Source organism: Triturus cristatus, chromosome 11, assembly GCF_964204655.1.
Source record: "Triturus cristatus chromosome 11, aTriCri1.1, whole genome shotgun sequence".
Lineage (NCBI taxonomy): Eukaryota > Metazoa > Chordata > Amphibia > Caudata > Salamandridae > Triturus > Triturus cristatus.
The window spans coordinates 586,902,320-586,920,996 of record NC_140594.1 but is presented as its reverse complement, the minus strand read 5'-3'; the positions used below and the strand labels follow the sequence as shown (position 1 = coordinate 586,920,996).

General features: G+C 48.1%; 1 protein-coding gene across 1 annotated transcript in view; it reads right to left on the bottom strand.

Moving 5' to 3' along the window:
• The window catches only part of LOC146785134 (kazal-type serine protease inhibitor domain-containing protein 1-like), a 258,978-nt gene that overhangs the window by 161,081 nt on the left and 79,220 nt on the right, over nt 1-18,677 (bottom strand). The window contains exon 2 of the mRNA XM_085636179.1: nt 15,017-15,177. Within this exon, the coding sequence (XP_085492305.1) occupies nt 15,017-15,177 (161 nt within the window). The remainder of the gene's footprint in view (nt 1-15,016; nt 15,178-18,677) is intronic.

Sequence of the window (18,677 nt, the reverse complement as noted above, 5' to 3'; positions counted from 1 at the left end):
CAAATAACCCACACCCGGTGCTAAGCTCTCTCGCCCATTCTGGAACTACAAACACACAAACCATAACAGCTTCCCGTGTTCCCACCCTCCTCCCACTGAAGCAAACCCCAACCTGCCAGTCCTGTATCCCCCCCTTCCCGCCCACAATTGCCCCAAACACCAGGGCAAGTACACTCCCCAACCCCCAAACATGTACTAGGGTATTTCCCATCAGGAAGCGAATCTAGGTGGCACCACCAATTCCCTCCCCAGAAACGCCAGCCCGACCACACATTGTGCAGTCCGGCTCGACGAAACGAGGAGGCGTCCGGCGCTAGAACTAGATCCACCTGGGGCCCACAATAAGCAAACCACTGCCTCCCTCATCAGCAACCAACACTGTGCCACACCCTGTGCAGCCTTAAAAGGATTCTGCTGCTGCGTCGGCGCCCCACAACCCACTGCCACCTCCCCATGCTCGTAGCCACGCAGCACCCAGGCCTAACCAACGCCCAGCGCAATGTCTCACAGCCAGGAATCCCAGTCTCAACTCACGGGCAACCCCCTCATCTGCACATGTGGTCTAATATGCCAGCTACGGTCTCCCCACTCACAGTTCACCATCCACCAGCTCCTCACGCCTGGGGTCCACGTCGTTCTCCGCTCCAGCCTCTGATCTGCGGGAGCGCTTGTACTGTATGAAGTCCTCCACCAGCTGAGGATTCGTGAAGAACTTCTGTCTCCCCTGGTACGTGACCAGCAGGCGCGCCGGGTAAAGCAATGCGTAATCCAGTTGTAAGTCTCGTAGTTTCGCCTTAACCGCTATAAATTTCCGATGTTCCTCCTGCACCATCGGAGTGAAATCTGGATACAGCGTGAAGAAGTTGCCATCATAGGATAACGTGCGCGTACTCCGTGCGGCCCTCAAGGCGGCGTCCCGGTCGCGATAATTGAGCATCCGGGCGATGATCGGCCTGGGCACCGCTCCCGGCTTTGGTCTGGGGCCTAGGGCTCGGTGCGCCCTCTCCACAATAAATTGGGGAGAAAAAACGTCCGATCCAATCGCTGCCGCCAACATCTTCTCCACATATTCCTCCATTTTGCCCACATTCGTCGACTCCGGAATACCTACGATGCGTACATTATTCCGCCTACTGCGCGCTTCCAAATCCTCATTCTTAGCAGTGATGAGGCGCAGCAGATTGTCCATTCTGGATAACTGTGAGGTGTGTTGTGTCACCGTGTCCTCAGTGTCAGATATCCGCTGTTCCGCCCCCGTCATCCGTTCCTCTTGGACGTCCAACTTCTGCACCACCGCATCCATACGGGATGACATTCTATCCACTTTATCAGCAATCGTCGCGAACCCCTGACGCATCTCTCGCAAGACATCTTGTAAATTGGGCGCCGCATCCGCCGATCCTCCCGCCGTCACCGCCGGCTCTGCTGGACCACGAGTCTCCTCCACAACCTTGAACGGCTTCTTACTAGCCTCAAACGTGAGTTTGGGCTGTTTCGCATCTGTCCTGCCCATCCTGGTCGCCGGTCAGAGCGCTGCGCCAACAGCAGCAGACGACCCCTCGGGACCAGAAGCGGCGCCGAGGCTCCCTCCGCACTGCCCTGGAGCTGCTGTCCCACGTCACACAGCAAGCACAAGCTTTCAGTATAACCAAGCGCAGTGTAGTAGTCCGGTCGCCACCAGCTTCACCCTCCAAGCACTCTCACCGGTCTCCGCTGACGGCTGGCAGCCGCGCCAGATCACCAGGGAAGCAAGTCACGTGCAGTCCGTTCCGCCGTCCTGCCCAGCTCACCCGACCTCCTCAGCGGCCACCAGCGAGGCCACACTTGCCGCAGTACTCCCAGTCACCTCCTAGGTTCTCAGCCGCCCTCACGGGCTTCCAGCTCCTCCAGGCCCAGTGTCCCAGCACAGTATCTTCTCACTCGCTCGTCAGTGCTCCTGACCTGTCTTCCTCGGTGCCTGGGAGACCTCCGCTCCGAGTCGTCCGCAATGCCCAAGATAGGGGGTGGGAGGGGGCGGCCGATACCACTCGCCCCTACGCCGGAAGCCCAGCTGTCGCTCGACTCCCCCAATGCACACCGCCACCGAGCGCAACTCGAAAGCGCGCTACACCCCGGAAGTGTCAAAAACTGCGCTCTACCAAAGCGGAGGGGGGAGGTGGGTCTCCCCGTCAAAGAGCGTCTCCAGCTCCTCCAGCAGCTCACCGATCTGCCCCGCTCTGCATCCACCGCTAAGGCGCTGTGTCCCCCGGATGCGTCTTTCCCGGTCCCAGCGTCCACGGCCTGCGGCCGTTATCGCAGCCCCGGCCTCTCCTAGCAGCTTGATCCGGCAATGCAGCCCCGCTCTCCTATGCCCCTCTCACGCCGCCGACAGCGAGGCGTCGTTCTCCGGCACCGCTTGTCCGTTTTCTCTCAACTGCGGCCAGTTCCCTCCGGACACCTCACCGATGCTCCGCTCTCAATTTCGGCACCCAGGTGCCCCAAATAAGGATGATTTAGCGGATAATTACCGCCGGACAGCGGGAGCCCTACGCGAAGGCTTCCATTCGCAAGTGCGCCACCTAGCGCCCACCCACCCAATGTGATACTTACAATCACAGGTTCGCAACAAATGCATGTAGCTTCTTGAACAACAAAAAACGATGTCCCATGTCCTATAAATACATAAATAACCCACTTTATCTTGATATAACCGCCATGTAACAGCGAAGTGCATGATAAAACAATCCTTAGTGGCTCATGCCAAAATACCTGTATTTATGCAAACGTCAGGAACAACACTTGCGCGATAAATAAATAAAGATCCACGTCAAAACCACATCAACACGTCGATATTGCTATGTGACTCCAAGATTCTCGCTCAACTTACAGTTGGATAACAAAGATTAAATTAGAACTCCCACGCATTGCTTGTCTTGTCAGCATGCCGTTCAACTTCACCCACCGAATCCATTCAAAATCGTACTGCATTAGCGCCGGCCATTTTGGAATGGTACTGCAGTTACCACGGTGTAAACACTATCTGGTAAATTTATCGCTCATAGTTACTACCACCATCAAAAAACTAAGAAAAATCAATACACCTTTGTGCCAGCAATATTACAAACTATAACGTTGCGCCAGGAAACACAGCCAAACATAAACCATGAAATCCTCAAACATAGAGTGTTCACCAAAATACCGCTAAAGCACACAATAGTCCACAATACGTCCAGCACTCACCCTAACTCAGAAGAGAACCCTAATTAAGTGCAGTGGTTGAAACAGAACAACATTACCCCTGCCAAGTGTAACATATCCTTCATATTAATATACAGTTGGTATCAGAGATACAAACAGGTACTTGCAGTCATATATATTAAACAGTATGAACAAATCATGTTGTACAAAGATGACATATCATATTTCATCATGGCAGCCATTTGTCAACATGCTGTGGACATTATCCAATAAGAACATTAATGAAGATGGTGATGTGTGTACGCTAGTAACCTGAAGACGCCACATAAATACTTTGTAAAATAAGACCAAAGCAAGTATAACATGAAGCTATTTCATAATAACAACCATTTGTCAATATGCTGTTAAGGTTAAACTATGGGCACATCGATCAAAATGCTGATGTGTGTACGTTAGTGGCCTGGAGACACTGCATATATACTTTGTGTGATAAGACCATAGCAAGTGTAACATGGAGCTATAGTTATTTAACAAATGTCTCAGTGTTGAAAAGGACTGAAGTGTTGATTTGCTAATCTGTGCTGCACATCGATGTTAAATGATCGGTCCACAATATGTGAATAGATCCTAAGTTGTCTATAGAAAGCAGCTTTAATCTAATTTGTTTTTTAATCCAGATCATTGAACGTGTAAAAAGCATGCATTGTTTCATTTCTAAAATAAGTATTACTAACGTGTAAATAGAAATTATAAGGCACAAGAGAAACGTTTAACAAATGATTGAGTACGTGTTTTTCATCAACATTGAAAATTTGTATTAACAGAGTTTATATTGTTTACATTCATAGCAGTTCACAGTTACTCAGGCACAGGTATACCTGAATACATATAGGACCAACAGTCTTTGCCTTAACTTACTTATGACTCATCAGATACCCACATAATGTCTGTTACCAAGCATTTCATAAATAACTCTATTTCCTTTTGCTTGACCATAATGATTAATTTATGGGGATATACAAACAATGAGTCTATCTTTTTTTTCCCGTATATTGAGTAGGGCAGGGTCGATACAAATTCTCATCCATGATGTTGGTGACCCCCCTTTTTGCCTATCTAATTGCATTAACAAAGAGTGCCCCTCTTTTAGTAAGTTATAAACAATATAATCTATTTTTTCTCGCAAAACTCTTCATAAAATAGTTTCTGCTCCATAAGATTACGTTTGATATCTGTATTGTCATAATTCATTCCCCTTCAATTCAATATAGTTGGATAATGAATTTATACTTCTTTTAGGCTTCTCTAATGTATCCACTACCTATCTGGACTAATGGCTTTAAGGTCCTTTGTTGATCCAATCTTGAGAAGGTTTCTGCCAATATTTTATTACACAATAGGTGGGTGATGGCTCTTCTGCCTTCTCTCACATCGATGAATTAGATTACATACTTAAGGGATCCTTATTTTTTCACAACAATTAAGTATTCTTTTCTTTCTCACTTTCTCCAGGTGCATATCTTGCTTTTTTGAAGTCTTTGGTCGACAAATACATTTTTTGTGATTATTCATTTTATATAGGGGTCTTCGATCTGAAGATGGTCTCCTAGATGTATCACAAGACAAGACTGAAACGTTGACTTACTTGACCCTTTTTCCAGACAAAAATTGTATATAGGAATTTATTATTGAATGTTGAATGATAATTTCTATTTGTAAATAGGTGATTGAAATGGGTCATTTACAAAAGTGACTATGAGACAATTTCATCTGTAAGATAACCAATCTCTTTTATTTTTGTGTATGTGAATGTTATTTTGTACCCGTTGAATCTAAATTATTTAATTATATAAATGTCTACAAAAAAAGTATGCAACCATTGCTGTTCTTTTTAATATATTCATTTTTGACTCCCCTAATTCATTTTTACAATTTATATATTTTTGGCCACTAGTTTGGGCACTCACAATTGATTTTGATAAATGTAGCTTGATCATTTCCAAACAAAATCCCTTGTAGGCGGGGGGCGCTACAGGGTGCACGAGCAAGATGGTGCCTGACACCAGAGGCGAGCGCTGCACAAGAAGAAGTACCGGCGACAACTTTGAAGCTGAGACGCGCCGGAATGCAGGGAACAGCACGCCAGAAAGTAGAAGCTGCTTTGCAGGAGCGAGAAAATGGCGGCACTGCGGGCATTTGTTTTGTGAGTTTGGAAGGGCCTCGGCTGCGGACAAGAAGCGGATGGTGCTACACACTAACTGTAAGTGTTGCCGTGACTCCCCTTCTGCCCCGCAATATTGTTAAAGAGCCACCATAGAGGCCTTCAAACCACAGAGCTCCACGCGGAGTGGAGGTGCGGAGCGCGGAAGGAGGCGGCCCTGGATGGGCACCGCAGCGCACAACACAGAAGTCAGGGTGGCCTTGCTGCACAAACTTTTGATTGCAAATCGGCTGCGGGCGTTCGCTAAGGGTAGGTGTAATTGGCGAAGTACTACTACGCGGAATTTCACGAAGTTGAACAAAAAACTCCTTCTGCAACTTCGCTCCATCCCTCACTCTCCCAATTAATAAAACAGAAACCTCATATACTTTTGGTAAAATAACAAGTATCTCTGTCTTTACATGCATTATGGGACGAGATTAGCAGTGGGCAGTGAATATTATAGAATCCAATATCAAAATAATTGTACAAAGAGCTGCATTTCAACTAGTCATTACTAGGTGTCCCTCTTGAGTCAAATGCAAAAGCATTGAAATTATTACATCAAGCTGCAGTTCCACTAGTTGTTACTAGGTGTCCCTCACGAGTCAAATGCAAAAGCACTAAAACCCTTTCATGAAGCTGCAGTTCCACTAGTCGTTACTAGGTGTCCCTCATTAGTCAAATGCAAAAGCATTTGACTTGACGGACACCTAGCAACGACTAGTTGAAGTGCAGCTTGATGTAATCATTTCAATGCTTTTGCATTTGACTCGTGAGGGACACCTAGTAATGACTAGTTGAAATGCAGCTCTTTGTAGAATTATTTTGATATTGGATACTATAATATTCACTGCCTACTGCTAATCTCATCCCATATTACTTTGAAGGGCCTTTGGTTGGGATTGTATTTTTGCCCATAACTGTGCTTGGGGTGGTCCTAAGAGGATGGGACCACCACTGAATCATTCAGCATGATATGCCCTTTGTGCTCAAGGCATCTGCTTGGTCCTCCCCCTAGGTTAGGGGGGACACCCATTTTATCACCTCTCTCATTGCCTATTATTTTTTATTTTCAAAGATCACTTTTGAGAATTGCTTATATGCTTTTTAGCATGTAAAGTTGCTTTATCACAGCATTTGTGGGTGCAGTTTATCAGCTGACTCTGCGTGGAAGAAATTCTGTGGTTTTAATGGAATGCGTAGATAACAAATCTCCGCAAACTCCGAAGCGGAGCGAAATTCATTGCCCAGGCCTAGCGTTTGCCCTGCGACTGCGGAAGGCCCCAAGGTTACAGACAAGAGGCGGACGGCGCCAAATATGTGTTGCTGCGGCTCCCCCTCTTCCCTGCGAGCCAGTTATAAAGCCCTCATAGAGGCCTCCAGACCACAGAGTTTCCCACGGAGCGACACAGAAGGCGGAAAGGCCCCGCTTCCCGAACTTGGGCAGCTGCAGGCGCTCACTCTGTGAAGGCAGAGATCCCCACAGCTGTTGACAAAAAGTGGACGGCGCCAAATCAAAAAAACTGCCACTCCCCCTCTGCCCTGCAACCTTGTTAAAGAATTCCCACAGAGGTCTCCAGACCACAGAGCTCCCCACAGAGTGGGGTTGCGGCGAGTGGAGGGTGACTGCCTTGGATGAGCGCCACAGTGCACCACATAGAAGGCAGGGAGGCCTTGCTGCATGAGCATTGACTGCGAGGTGGTGCGCCTTTCACAGAGGCCGTGCTGCATAGTGTGGTACACCTCCCTCACGGGGGGGAAAAAGCATAAGAAGACTGCAGAGCATATTAGCCCCGCATGAGAGTGGCACCAGAGGGGAGAGGTGGGCAGCAGAAGAGACCAGGTCTACATGCAGCAGGAACGGGACACCAGGACATCCCTTACCTGACAGCTGCATTGCACACAACAGGGAAACTGCCCTCCCCACTCCCCTGAGTGGAGAAGCGAATAGTCAAGTATAGTGCTCGCGGCCTCCCCAAGCACAGCATAATGAGAGGACAGTGCTGCGGCGATGCCACAACATGGGCAAGAACGACAGTAAACAGGCCAAGTTACAATTCAAAGCCAAAAATAGTGGTGCAAGGACAGAGCAGCGACCAAGAAGGTAGCATGTCTGAAAGCGCTCCTGCAGAAGGCCAAACATCAGTGCAGGACCTAAAAGAGTTGCTAGTCACTATGAAAGTAGTCTTACCTCCATTGAATCCAAAATGGATGGCATGAGTGCACGAATGGACACCATCACCCATAAGTTTGAACACCAAGACGGGCGCATCACGGAAACAGAACATCGTATCTCTGCAATTGAAGATAAAGATAATGCCCCGAAAGAACAGCTGTTAAATATGGACAGATTACTGAAAGTAATTGCGGCAAAAAACGAATACTTGGAATCAAGATGCGATAACATCAGAATATTGGGTGTGATGGAGTCCACTAATACTGGCAGGATGGAGGACTTTGTAAATCGTCTCCTGACAACTATCTTTGAAAAAACAGAGTTCTTATTGATGTTCACAGTGGAGCGAGCGCACTGCTCACCAGCTAGTCTCCCTCTTCCTGGGGCCCCACCGAGGCCAATTATTGCCAGGTTACTAAATTACTGGTATCGCAACACTGCCATAAGACTAGCTAGAGAAAAGGGACAGATTTCCTTTGAAGGCTCATCTATCGCCATATACCCGGATTTACCATAGCAGTACAGGAGGGACGGAAGAAATTCTTGCAGGTAAAAAAGAAATTGCAACAAGCGAATATCCCATATATGCTATGCTATATCCGGCGTGCCAGGGAATAACTCACCAGGGGAAATAGCACTTCTTCACAAATCCTCAACACGCTGCGGACTATCTGAAAACCACAATCAGACACTCTCCCCATACCAAACCAACTGGAAGAAACTCGAGATCCCCTTCGGTGATGTCAGAGACAGACTAACTCCTAAGTAGGGGCAGTTGGCGAATTAAACAGTTGAAGACTAAGAATGGCGGCTGACCAGGACACAATACGAGGCCCGCCAAACAAGCTGCTGCATACAGGACAGACTAAGTTCACAGTGAAGATCTAACACAGTACCTATAAGAATGATGCAAGCATGAAATACAGACGTGAGGGACACTAGAATGAGACCCAGGCATTCTCGTACCAGCGAGGTGACACTGTTGTGCCCTTTCGCGACACCCTGAAAGGACATCCCTCACCCAGGCTGGTTGTCTTTGTTTAAATGCTTTGTATGCCTACCTGAATAATTTTTCTATCTCTTTTTTCCTTTTTTTCCTCTGTTATCTTATTGGTTATTGCATAACACCCAAGATCAAGGGACAGCGGATGCTGTGGCCTCTGGTGCATGACACTGAGGCCCGGCCACGTTGCGCATCGAAGACCCATGGCGCCTGCTTTCCTCTGGTGGGCGTTTGGAACCCCTTATGGGTGTCGCTCCAACGACAAAGAGGGGAAGTGCCCCGAATGGTTCATGGCCAAACCTGTGGCACATTCAAAGATGGTTATGATCTTGCAGTTAAGAGGTTGTTGGGGGGTGGGGAGGGAGGGAGGGAATGTATATCACTGCAAGATTGGGTTGCTGCTATTGGTGGGGAAGGGAGGAGGGAATGATATTGATAGTTACAAAAGTCAAGACAAAAGCTTGAAAAATGTTTATAGTACTCAGAATAATGAAGGTCAGTAGAGATGTATATTCTAATTCAGAGACATGAACAGAAATGACGAGTTGCCCTGATCCGCCTAGGTATAACTTCATGACATGGAATGTCTGGGGCCTGGGTAACCCACGCAAGCGACGACACATCTTAGCCTACCTGGAGAGGCACAACATACATTGCGCTATGTTCCAAGAGACACACATAGACCCCTCTGCCCCAATCACATTTTCATCCCGTTGGGCTGTGCATTGGAGTGTGGCCGCCTATTCCACTTATGCACATGGCACAGCAATCGTGATCAAAAAGGGAGTCCCATATGTGGCCTTGAGTTCCATACAAGACCCGCAGGGTCGATATTGTCATATATGGGGCAGACTGGCATCGCAATCACTAACCATGGTGTGCTGCTACGACCCTAACAGTGATGATCCGGAATACTTTAGAATACAATGGGGGAAAATAATGGACATAGGATCTGCTCATATCATCTGGGGAGAAAACTTTAACATTGCGCTGAACCCTGAGATGGATAGGTCGCACCCACAGACCCATCATAGCGCCCAACGCCAGATGGGAGAGATAGTCCAGGCGCATGCACTGATAGACGCGTGGCATACCCTGCATCGGGATAATGGAGAAGGCACGTGTTATTCTACAGCCCATTCCTTTTGGTCGAGAGTAGATTATTGGTTAATCTCCAGAGGGATAGGGTCTTGGCTGACGTGTGCGACACACTTAGCACGCACATACTCTGATCACTCCCGCATGGTGATACAATTGACCCCCCATGCACGACATCGCCATATCAGTCCTGGTGGCTCCCGCCCCATGTCCTCCTGGATGCTTTGGAACTGGTTGGAACTGCAACAAGAAATCACAGAATTCTTTCAACGAAATATGGACACGGCCCCTACGCTGGTCATGGTATGGGAGGCTTTTAAACTCACCATAAGAGGGGTTTGTATTTCAAAGGGAGGGGGAATACTGAGGGACATCCGCACCACACTCAAGAAACTAGAAAAGGACATCAAACAGGCCAGTTAGGAGACGCTGCAGGGGGACACTTGCAGAGTCAAATTAGAGAGAAGCTGACCGACTATCAGGACGGCAGAGAGAGAATGCCTCTTCCAAGGGAAATATCAGCAGGCCCGAAGGTATGGGGAGGGGGAAAGGCCAGGGAAGGCACAATCAGAATTAATACACAAGCCGGTAATCTCCAACACAAGATTGAAAGTACTAAACTCAGAGGGCAAAATATGAAAGGATACGAAAGATATTCTGGCATCCTTCCATAGCTTTTATACCACCTTATATGCCACACAGAGGACCCACCCTATAGCATTTGAGCCGTACTTTGAAGACACAGCATTGGCCTGGTTAGGAGATGGACGAAGGGAATTTCTCTCTGCCGATTTGGAAGAATAGATCCAGGTTGCAATTATGCAGTTGAGTACCGGCCGGACGGCCTCCGTGCAGAATTCTACAAGGCATATAACGAAAGCTTGGTGCCAATACAGAAGAATTTACATGAAGAGGCCCGAGAGCTGGGAGTTCTCCCTCAAACATTGCGAGAGGCGCTCATAATATCAATACCAAAGCCTGGGAAACCAGAAGAGAATTGTGATTCATACAGACCTTTGTCAATGATAAATTGCAATGTGAAAATATTACCAAAAGTACTGGCGAACAGACTGAGCCTGCTCATGAGCGTGCTGGTTCTGCCTGATCAATCGGGATTCATACCGGGGCGAGCGACATCCCACAATCTCCGCACTCTGTTTACCTTGATGCAGGATATAGACCCTGACTTAGAAGCCATGGCAGTGTTTTTAGATGCTACCAAGGCATTTGATTCCCTTGAGTGGGACTATCTTATGAGTGTGCTCCGCCTTATGGGCTTCTCCCCTCCCTTTCTGGCGTGGATACAACTGCTGTACAATCAACCGTAGGCCAGAATTTTGATTAATGGAGTGGGCTCCTCGCCTTTCCCAGTTACTAGGGGAACGAGGCAGGGATGCCGGTTATCCCCACTATTATTTGCGTTCGCTGTGGAGCCATTGGCTGACAAGCTTCGACAGCATCATAGGGATTGAGCTCTGCAGTATCCAACTAAACACATTCTGGTGTTCCTTTACACAGACGATATGACGTTGTACTTGCGAGAACCTAGGGTCAGTCTTAAACCGATACTCAGGGAACTAATACAATTTGGCATGCTCTCTGGGATAAACGTTAATTGGGGAAAATCCCAAATTTTCCCCCTCACCAATGCTGTCCAGCAATTTACCCCAGAATACCCATTAAAATGGTGCAATACAGATGTTAAATACCTAGGAATTACAATAGCTACAGAAAAGTCGGAGTTGATGCGCAGCAACTATGGGCGAGTGCAGGAGGCCTTAACGGAATCCATCACAAGATGGATATCTATGCCCCTGTCGATGGCAGGACGGATCTCCGTATTAAAGATGGGAATACTCCTGAAATTATTATATCTGTTCGTTAATATTCCCTACGCGCCTAGCAGACACTTCTTTAAAACCTTGTAAACCCAATTGATTCAATTGATGTGGGGGGAAGGCAACCCAGGATGAAATGGGAGCTTTTGACTCGCCCTTTGCTAAGGGAGGATTCGAGGCACCCAACATGGATCTATACTTCCAATGTGCTCAGGCACATTTTGCAGTGAATTTGATACGCCCGCCACTGTATATGCCACACCTAGCTGCAGAACAGGCATACATGCACCCCATCCCGACCACGGCTTTTCTGGGCACCACTAAGAAATTAAAAGGTAAAGATCTGACGACAGTTGACTGCACTAACATAGCTTGGCAAAAAATCGCTCAGAGGCTACAAACACCCATGTTGTACTCCCTGCTGCTGGAGATACAGCATCACCCGTACCTCCCAGTAACACATGAAGCGGGCTGTCGTCAGATGCTTCGAAAGGCTGCGAGACTGACATGGAAAGACATGTACGAAAACGAAAGATTCTGTACTAGGGAAAGCTTTTTCCGAGATCGCCAACCTACTCCAATGGAACTGTTCCTTTATGTGCGACTGCGACAAGACGTTGAAAAGGCCACTTTTGAGTTCCCTGCTGAGCCTTCAACATTGGTTCCACTACATAACCTGTTACAAACTTCTGCAGCCGCACACGTAGTTTCCATGTTCTATCGCGCTACTCAAGCAAACAGCCCTGACCCAAATCAGAGCTCTCAAGCCCACTGAGAGGCGGAATTGGGAACCCTTATTGCTGGCAACCAATGGGTAAATTGCTGTCAGCAAACCAAAAAGATTTCAGCAAGTAGCAGGTTAAGAACTATGCATTTTAAATACCTGCATCATTTATATTGCACCCCAACTAAGCTCCACCGCTTCTAACTTCGAGATAATGATTGCTGTGGTAGATGTAATAGGGAAGAAGCAGGTTTTCTACATTTAGCATTGGGAGTGTGAACCAGTTCAGAAATACTGGCAGCAGGTTTTGGAGGCCCTAAAACAGACGATATAGTCCCCTATCCTGGACAGCCCACTGACAGCACTACAAGGGTACACAGCAGAGATAGAGACCCCACTCAGAAAATACGCATCGCTAGGACTACTCATGGCCAAGCGGAGAATAGCGTGCGGATGGGGGAGGGGAAGAGTGCCTACATTAAAGGAATGGATACATGATCTTACATATTGCCAAGATCAGTTCCTCACTTATGCAGAGCTAATGCCAGTTGCATCTAGACCACGCAACATATGGGACCTGCTGCGAAGCAACCTGCCCGAGCACCAAGATGACCCCGATGGCACTACAAGAACTACAGAAAAGAAGCCAATATGAACAAAGGGGATGGCAGAATAGATGAAGGGTGAGAGGATGGACATCTGTGGGACAAAACACCACTACAGTAGGAACTATTGCAAATGCTATGTGTGACAGGAGCATGAGGCGACACTGGGAATTAGAATATGAAACCAAGGTCTCAGAGGGGAATAAATGTGGACATTCCTATGTACATTTAGAAATGATGATGATGAATTGCAACTCTGCCTACTAAGTATGTAAGTGCTATTGTACAAGACTGTACTATGTATCAGAACGTTATGATTGACTAGACATGTTCAAATGTTTATTGAGCGCCTTGAGACCCTTACCGGTGAGTATTCGTGCTTGACAAGCACATGATTGATTGATTGATCGATTGATTGATTGATGAACCAATGAAACTGAATTAAAAAAAATGAAAAAGAGAGATTGGACCATATCACCCAGTCCTCCAGACAAAAAAAAGTCCTTGTAGGCACAGTTTCCTGATATAAATCTTTGTTAGCCAAGCCTCCAGGGGTTTACTGTGTTGCCCAATTAACTCAATAGTATTTGATGCAAGGCAGCTCAGCAACTTTGGTGCAGGGTTGCCTTGCATCAATGAATAGTAAATCTGGGCCTCCACCTCCTACAATCTCACTCACTACCAATCACTGACTCTCATTCATTTTAACTCACACACACACACATGCTTAAACATACAGACACTCTTGGTCACACATACACACACTCCCTCTCACTTAAACACTCTCACACATTCACACACAACATACATTCACAAACTATTTTTACATACCGCAGCTACCACCAAAGGTCCTAAGTGTGCTCAAATTTCTATTACATTAATAGTGAATATTCACATTTCATTCACTATTAGAATAATAAAAAAAACTAGGCAGAAAATCAGGAAAACGGAGTTGCCCCTGTGTTCTTGGCACTGACTTTGACACCTCTGAGGCCGAGCCAGGGGTGGAAGGAGTTAAGCCAGGGGGGTCAGAGGTGTGACCCCCTGGCGACCACTAAATGACTTCCATGGCGGCTCTCTTTGGATTATATTGGATTTGATAAGAGGGCACTCCTTGCTATATTTGGAGTGTGGTAGGCATTATGAAGCCATGGAATAATCGGATCCCCCGACCCAGTCTAGCCATTGATGGGATTAGAAGCCTGCATTTGAACCCTGGATTACTGATTACACATTATGGAATTGAGATCTCAGATGGATATTTCGTTCTCTCTCTCTCTCACTAAAAGACAATGCTTGTGGCCCTCGTCAGGAGCTAAGGACTAAATTACGACCCAGAGCAAACATGGATGCATAGGATTCAGAATTAGGAGTTGTGTGATAATTATTACACCCTCACATTTTTCCCCTGGTAAATTCTGGCACATCAAATCTGACAACATTTATTGGGAGGAAAGGCCCAGAAATAAAAGGAAAACGTGGAATTCAGAAAAACAGATTCAACCTTATACTTAATTGTCCATTTAAATACTCCGAATAGAAGATATTTACCATACACGGTAAACACCTTACCCTGGGGTAATGGTATTTACCAAGTGCAGTACATGTCCCACCCTATTCCCACAAACTCATAAGAGGGCCTCAGTATTTAATTATTTTCGGTGCAACATTAATCCACCATTTTCAATAAATAAACATACCAGGTATTAAATCAATCTGACACAAAAAGGTGTTCCTGAAAACATACAAGGTCAAATGTAAGGGAAGGCAGGAGACCACAGGAATGGCTCACCAGGTCAATGAAGCCAATTACATAAATTAGTAAAACAATGACGTTTTGGAGGCGCTGAAGAGTTACGCTCTGGTTGAAAGCCTTCAATTCTTTAGTGGAAATGCACCCAGTATTCCAGAAATGCATTTATTGGGAGGGTGGCTTCTTTAAAGAAGCTGCCTTGTAGCGGGTGGTGAATACTGCTCCAAGGATTCTTTTTAGAGGCAATGCGGCTTGTTCTTAGGAAGGTTCCTAAATCAAAGCAATGCTACTTATCCAGTGTACTGTTCTGTAGGAGACAGGTTAGGGCTGCAGGAGATACTTTAATATGAGTGTCTACTGTTTCAGAAGGTTCTTTAGGGGGAAGTAAGGATCCCATTTGTTTACATTTCTTTTTGGTAAAGGTAAGGATGAAGTTTACCTGGACTGAGATGTGAGGGTCATCCCCTGGCAGGCTAATGTTGAGTCCATCCTTCCTCCATTCCACCAGCGCCATAGGATAAGCCACAACTTCGCACAAGAAGATGGCATCCTGTCCAGTCTTGTTGACCTGGTCTCGAGGCGGCAGCTTGATTTCTGGCTCTGTAATAGGAAACACAAACAGTTCAGAAGACTCTGGTAACATCAAACGTCGGAAATATAAGGGGTCCCTTACTGAAATGCGGCAGGAGAGGACTGAGGCCACTGACAAAGCAGTAAGCGGACCACAATAAAGGATTAGCATAAGCTACAGTGCTCATGATTGAGGCATGTTGTCTATGTGGTTTGAGAAATGAGCGCCAAATGTACATATGCTAGATTCGCTAAAAGTGGTCACAATTTGAGCACTGATTTTAATGAATTTAGTGGTATTTTGAGAATTGACTTATGTACCAATAGGTCGGTTTGCAAAATTCTGAATCTTAGTGGATTGCAAATCGACCTACCTCGTGAATATAAGGAGGTGTGTTCCAAGTTGCAACCCGCTACAATTTGCTGCCATCACAGAGATGGTGGTCAGCAGACCACCATTTCTGATATTGCTTTTAAAGAAACCAATCACTTGTTTATCAATACAGCCCATTTTCCTAAAAGGAAAGTTTTACTAACAAACACTAAACAGTGGTCTGGGGACACTGCCTACTCTTAAAAATATTTTGGGTCAACTTTCACAAAGTAGATGGAGTACCTTGGGAACTCCTTCCCATTTGTGAATGGGTTACAACCTCCTTTGTGGTGTTGGTAAAATATTAATGTTTTGCGAATAGATTTCAGTGAGAAAACATCAGTACGTTCCCTTGAGAATTGCTGTTTGGAAGGGATGCCCTAAAGATGCCCCAAAACATGTTCCTCCCAAATAGCAATTCAAACTAGTTTCCTAAACCCATCAAGCTAATCAGTATTCTATTAGTTGAGTACATAACAAAAACACATTTATTGGTCACAAAACCTGTGATTTACCAAAAATACAGAGTTTGTGAATAGTTAATGCATTCGTATTTATGACCCTAAACTAATAGAGGATATTGAAGGCTTAAAAATGTGCACTACCTACTCTGTTTGGGTCTCAGTACCATAGTATAGGTACTCTGGCTGAAGTGTGCACTGTACTGGTAGGTGTTCCAGGTCAGGATGAAGATGCATTAGCAGAGATGCCTTTGAATTGCAGTCCTGGAATAGTAGTGGCAGATACAGGAATGAGACACAATGGGAGATATTTGTGTGAACCCTAGTACTGGGGTGGCAGGAAATGTTGCAGGTCAGAATTCAGGTGCGTTGGCTCAGCTCCGCCTTGTGTTCAAGGTGTAACGTGTAGGAATGAGATAAGTCGGTAGAGCTGCATGTGTGTTTTGATAGCAGAATGGAGGGATGGAACACATCCTATATGAGGTGCAATCACACAGCTGTATGCAACTCCTGGTATTAGAAGAGTAGCAAAAGGTGCTGGTTGGGGTTAATTTGAAGAGCTGTCTACATTTATCAGTGCAGTTATAAGAGATGGCCTCCATGGCAGTTCTGCAGTGCATTAGCAGAGCTCAGCTGGTTTGGAACCAGTGAGAGTTTCTGTAGACTAGGTCTGAGGTGTTCTGTCAGACAGTGTGGTGAGATTAGGTAGCAGAGGAAATAGGCGCAATCCTGGTAATAAACATTATTCTGATCAAACAGCATGGAGAACAATACATTCTAAGAATAAACAGTCCAGGAAGCACAAGGTGGCGCCTGACCGGCATGGCCGCCTTCCAGTGAGGCTCCCGGCGCCGGATCCCACGAGTCCTTCTGCCTCCGTTCTTGACTGCCCTGGCCGGCTCGCTCCGGGCGCAGCGGAGTGCGCAGCTGTCACGCTGTCCCGGGCCCGGATCTGAAGTGCCTTTGTCCCCGCGGGGCTTGTCCTGGAGCCTCGGAAGCAGACCGGCGGTGGACGGCGGCGGCCCTGGAGCTGCGGCGCGGGCGGGCTACTAACTGAGTCCGCGGTGCCCACGAAGGGTGTAGGCCTGATTCTGCCGGCGGAGGGGAGGAGACGGACACGCGGCCGCCGCGAGTCCCGCCGCGGAAGGGGAAGCAAGGCTCATGTCTGGTGTCAGCCTGTGGGGGCCCCGGAGACGTAAAGGCTGGCCCCTGGAGGCAGGATGGTGCAGTGGGGCAGGCGGTGAGTGCGGCTGCGGGGGAGACATCGACGGGGCCTGCCGGAGCTGCTGTGGGGGCCGGGTGAGGTGGGGACATCCCCCCATCGGGCCGGGTGTCGGCGGCCGGGGGCCACCCCCCCCTTCCTCCTCCCGCCTGCGGCGCTGGCTCCATTTTGCCGAGGCCGTCTGGGGTGATCCGGACAGTGTGGGGTCCCCTTCTGGGTTCGGGCTGTGGACCGGCGGTCAGCGGGTGTGTGGCCTCCCTCCCTCCCTTTCCCCCCCCCTCACTGCTCCGAGGTTGGCCTTGCTGGGGGCGCAGTGTTCGGGATCCCTGGGGGGAGAGGTCCGAACTGTGTCGACGCCCCCTTTAGAGCTGAACGACGACCGTGCTGGTGAGGGGCTCACTGAGAGGGGTAATCTGCGTGAGGAAGCGCATTCGCCTTGGAGGCCTGTCGCCTGCGGGAGAGTCGGTGGACGTTGTTTCGGCCCGGGACCTTGAATTGAGTTGCGAAGCCTCGCCTTGACCGTGGATGGTGGTGGGCGCTGCTGTGGTGAAGAGCTCCGGGAGATAACCGGCTGTCCTTTTGGGAGGCTCGCTGGGGAACAAACTGTGGTTCTGGTGGTGCCTGGCCTTCTACCTACGCGGGGTGCCCTGACCGTGCCTCCTTCCGCCTAGTGTGGCTCAATGATTAGAGCGGCAGACCCTGATGCAGAGGTCTAGCCCGGGACCAGGGTTCAATTCCCCGCCACGGCGGGTCTTGGGCTCAAAAATTCCACGGACCTGATAATTCTCGCCTCGGTGCCATTCCAATCATGGAGTCCCACTCTGCAACTCTGGGCAATAGCTTGCTTAATCTCCACAACGGCCCCCACAACGCTAAGGATGCCTGGTCTCCACCTTGGGGGTGCCCTGGAGTGGACGCCTCACAGGGAAAGCCAGGATGGGTTCCACAGCGGTATTCGTACAAGCGCCTTGAGACCCTTGCGGGTGAGTAGTGCGCTATACAAGTATCAATTTACATTTACATTTACATTACCTTTCGCCTCGTCGGCTTTCGTGGACGGACTGGAGGTGCATACCCCGCCCGTTGTCCGGCCTCGCCGACCTCCGCGCCCAGGGTGCCATCACCATGGGTAAAGACAAGACAGCCAGGCAGACGCCCGCAGCCACCCAAACCAGGAAGGACCAATTCACAACCTCCGAGAGGGGGACAGGACCCACCGGCGAGCCGGATCCGGCCCCCGCCACAGACCTTGCTGCCATCCTGCAGGCCATAAATTCGTCTTGCGCCTCCCTAGAGGGCATGGTGGGAGAGGTTAAGGTGGATGTCGCTCTTCTCCAGCAGGACCTGCGTAACGCCACCGCCCGCATCTCGGAAGCTGAATCTAGAATATCCACCGCTGAGGATGATATCCGTCACCTGCAGGACCAAGTATGAGAACTGACCACCCATTCCAAGGAACTACACCGCCGGGTCG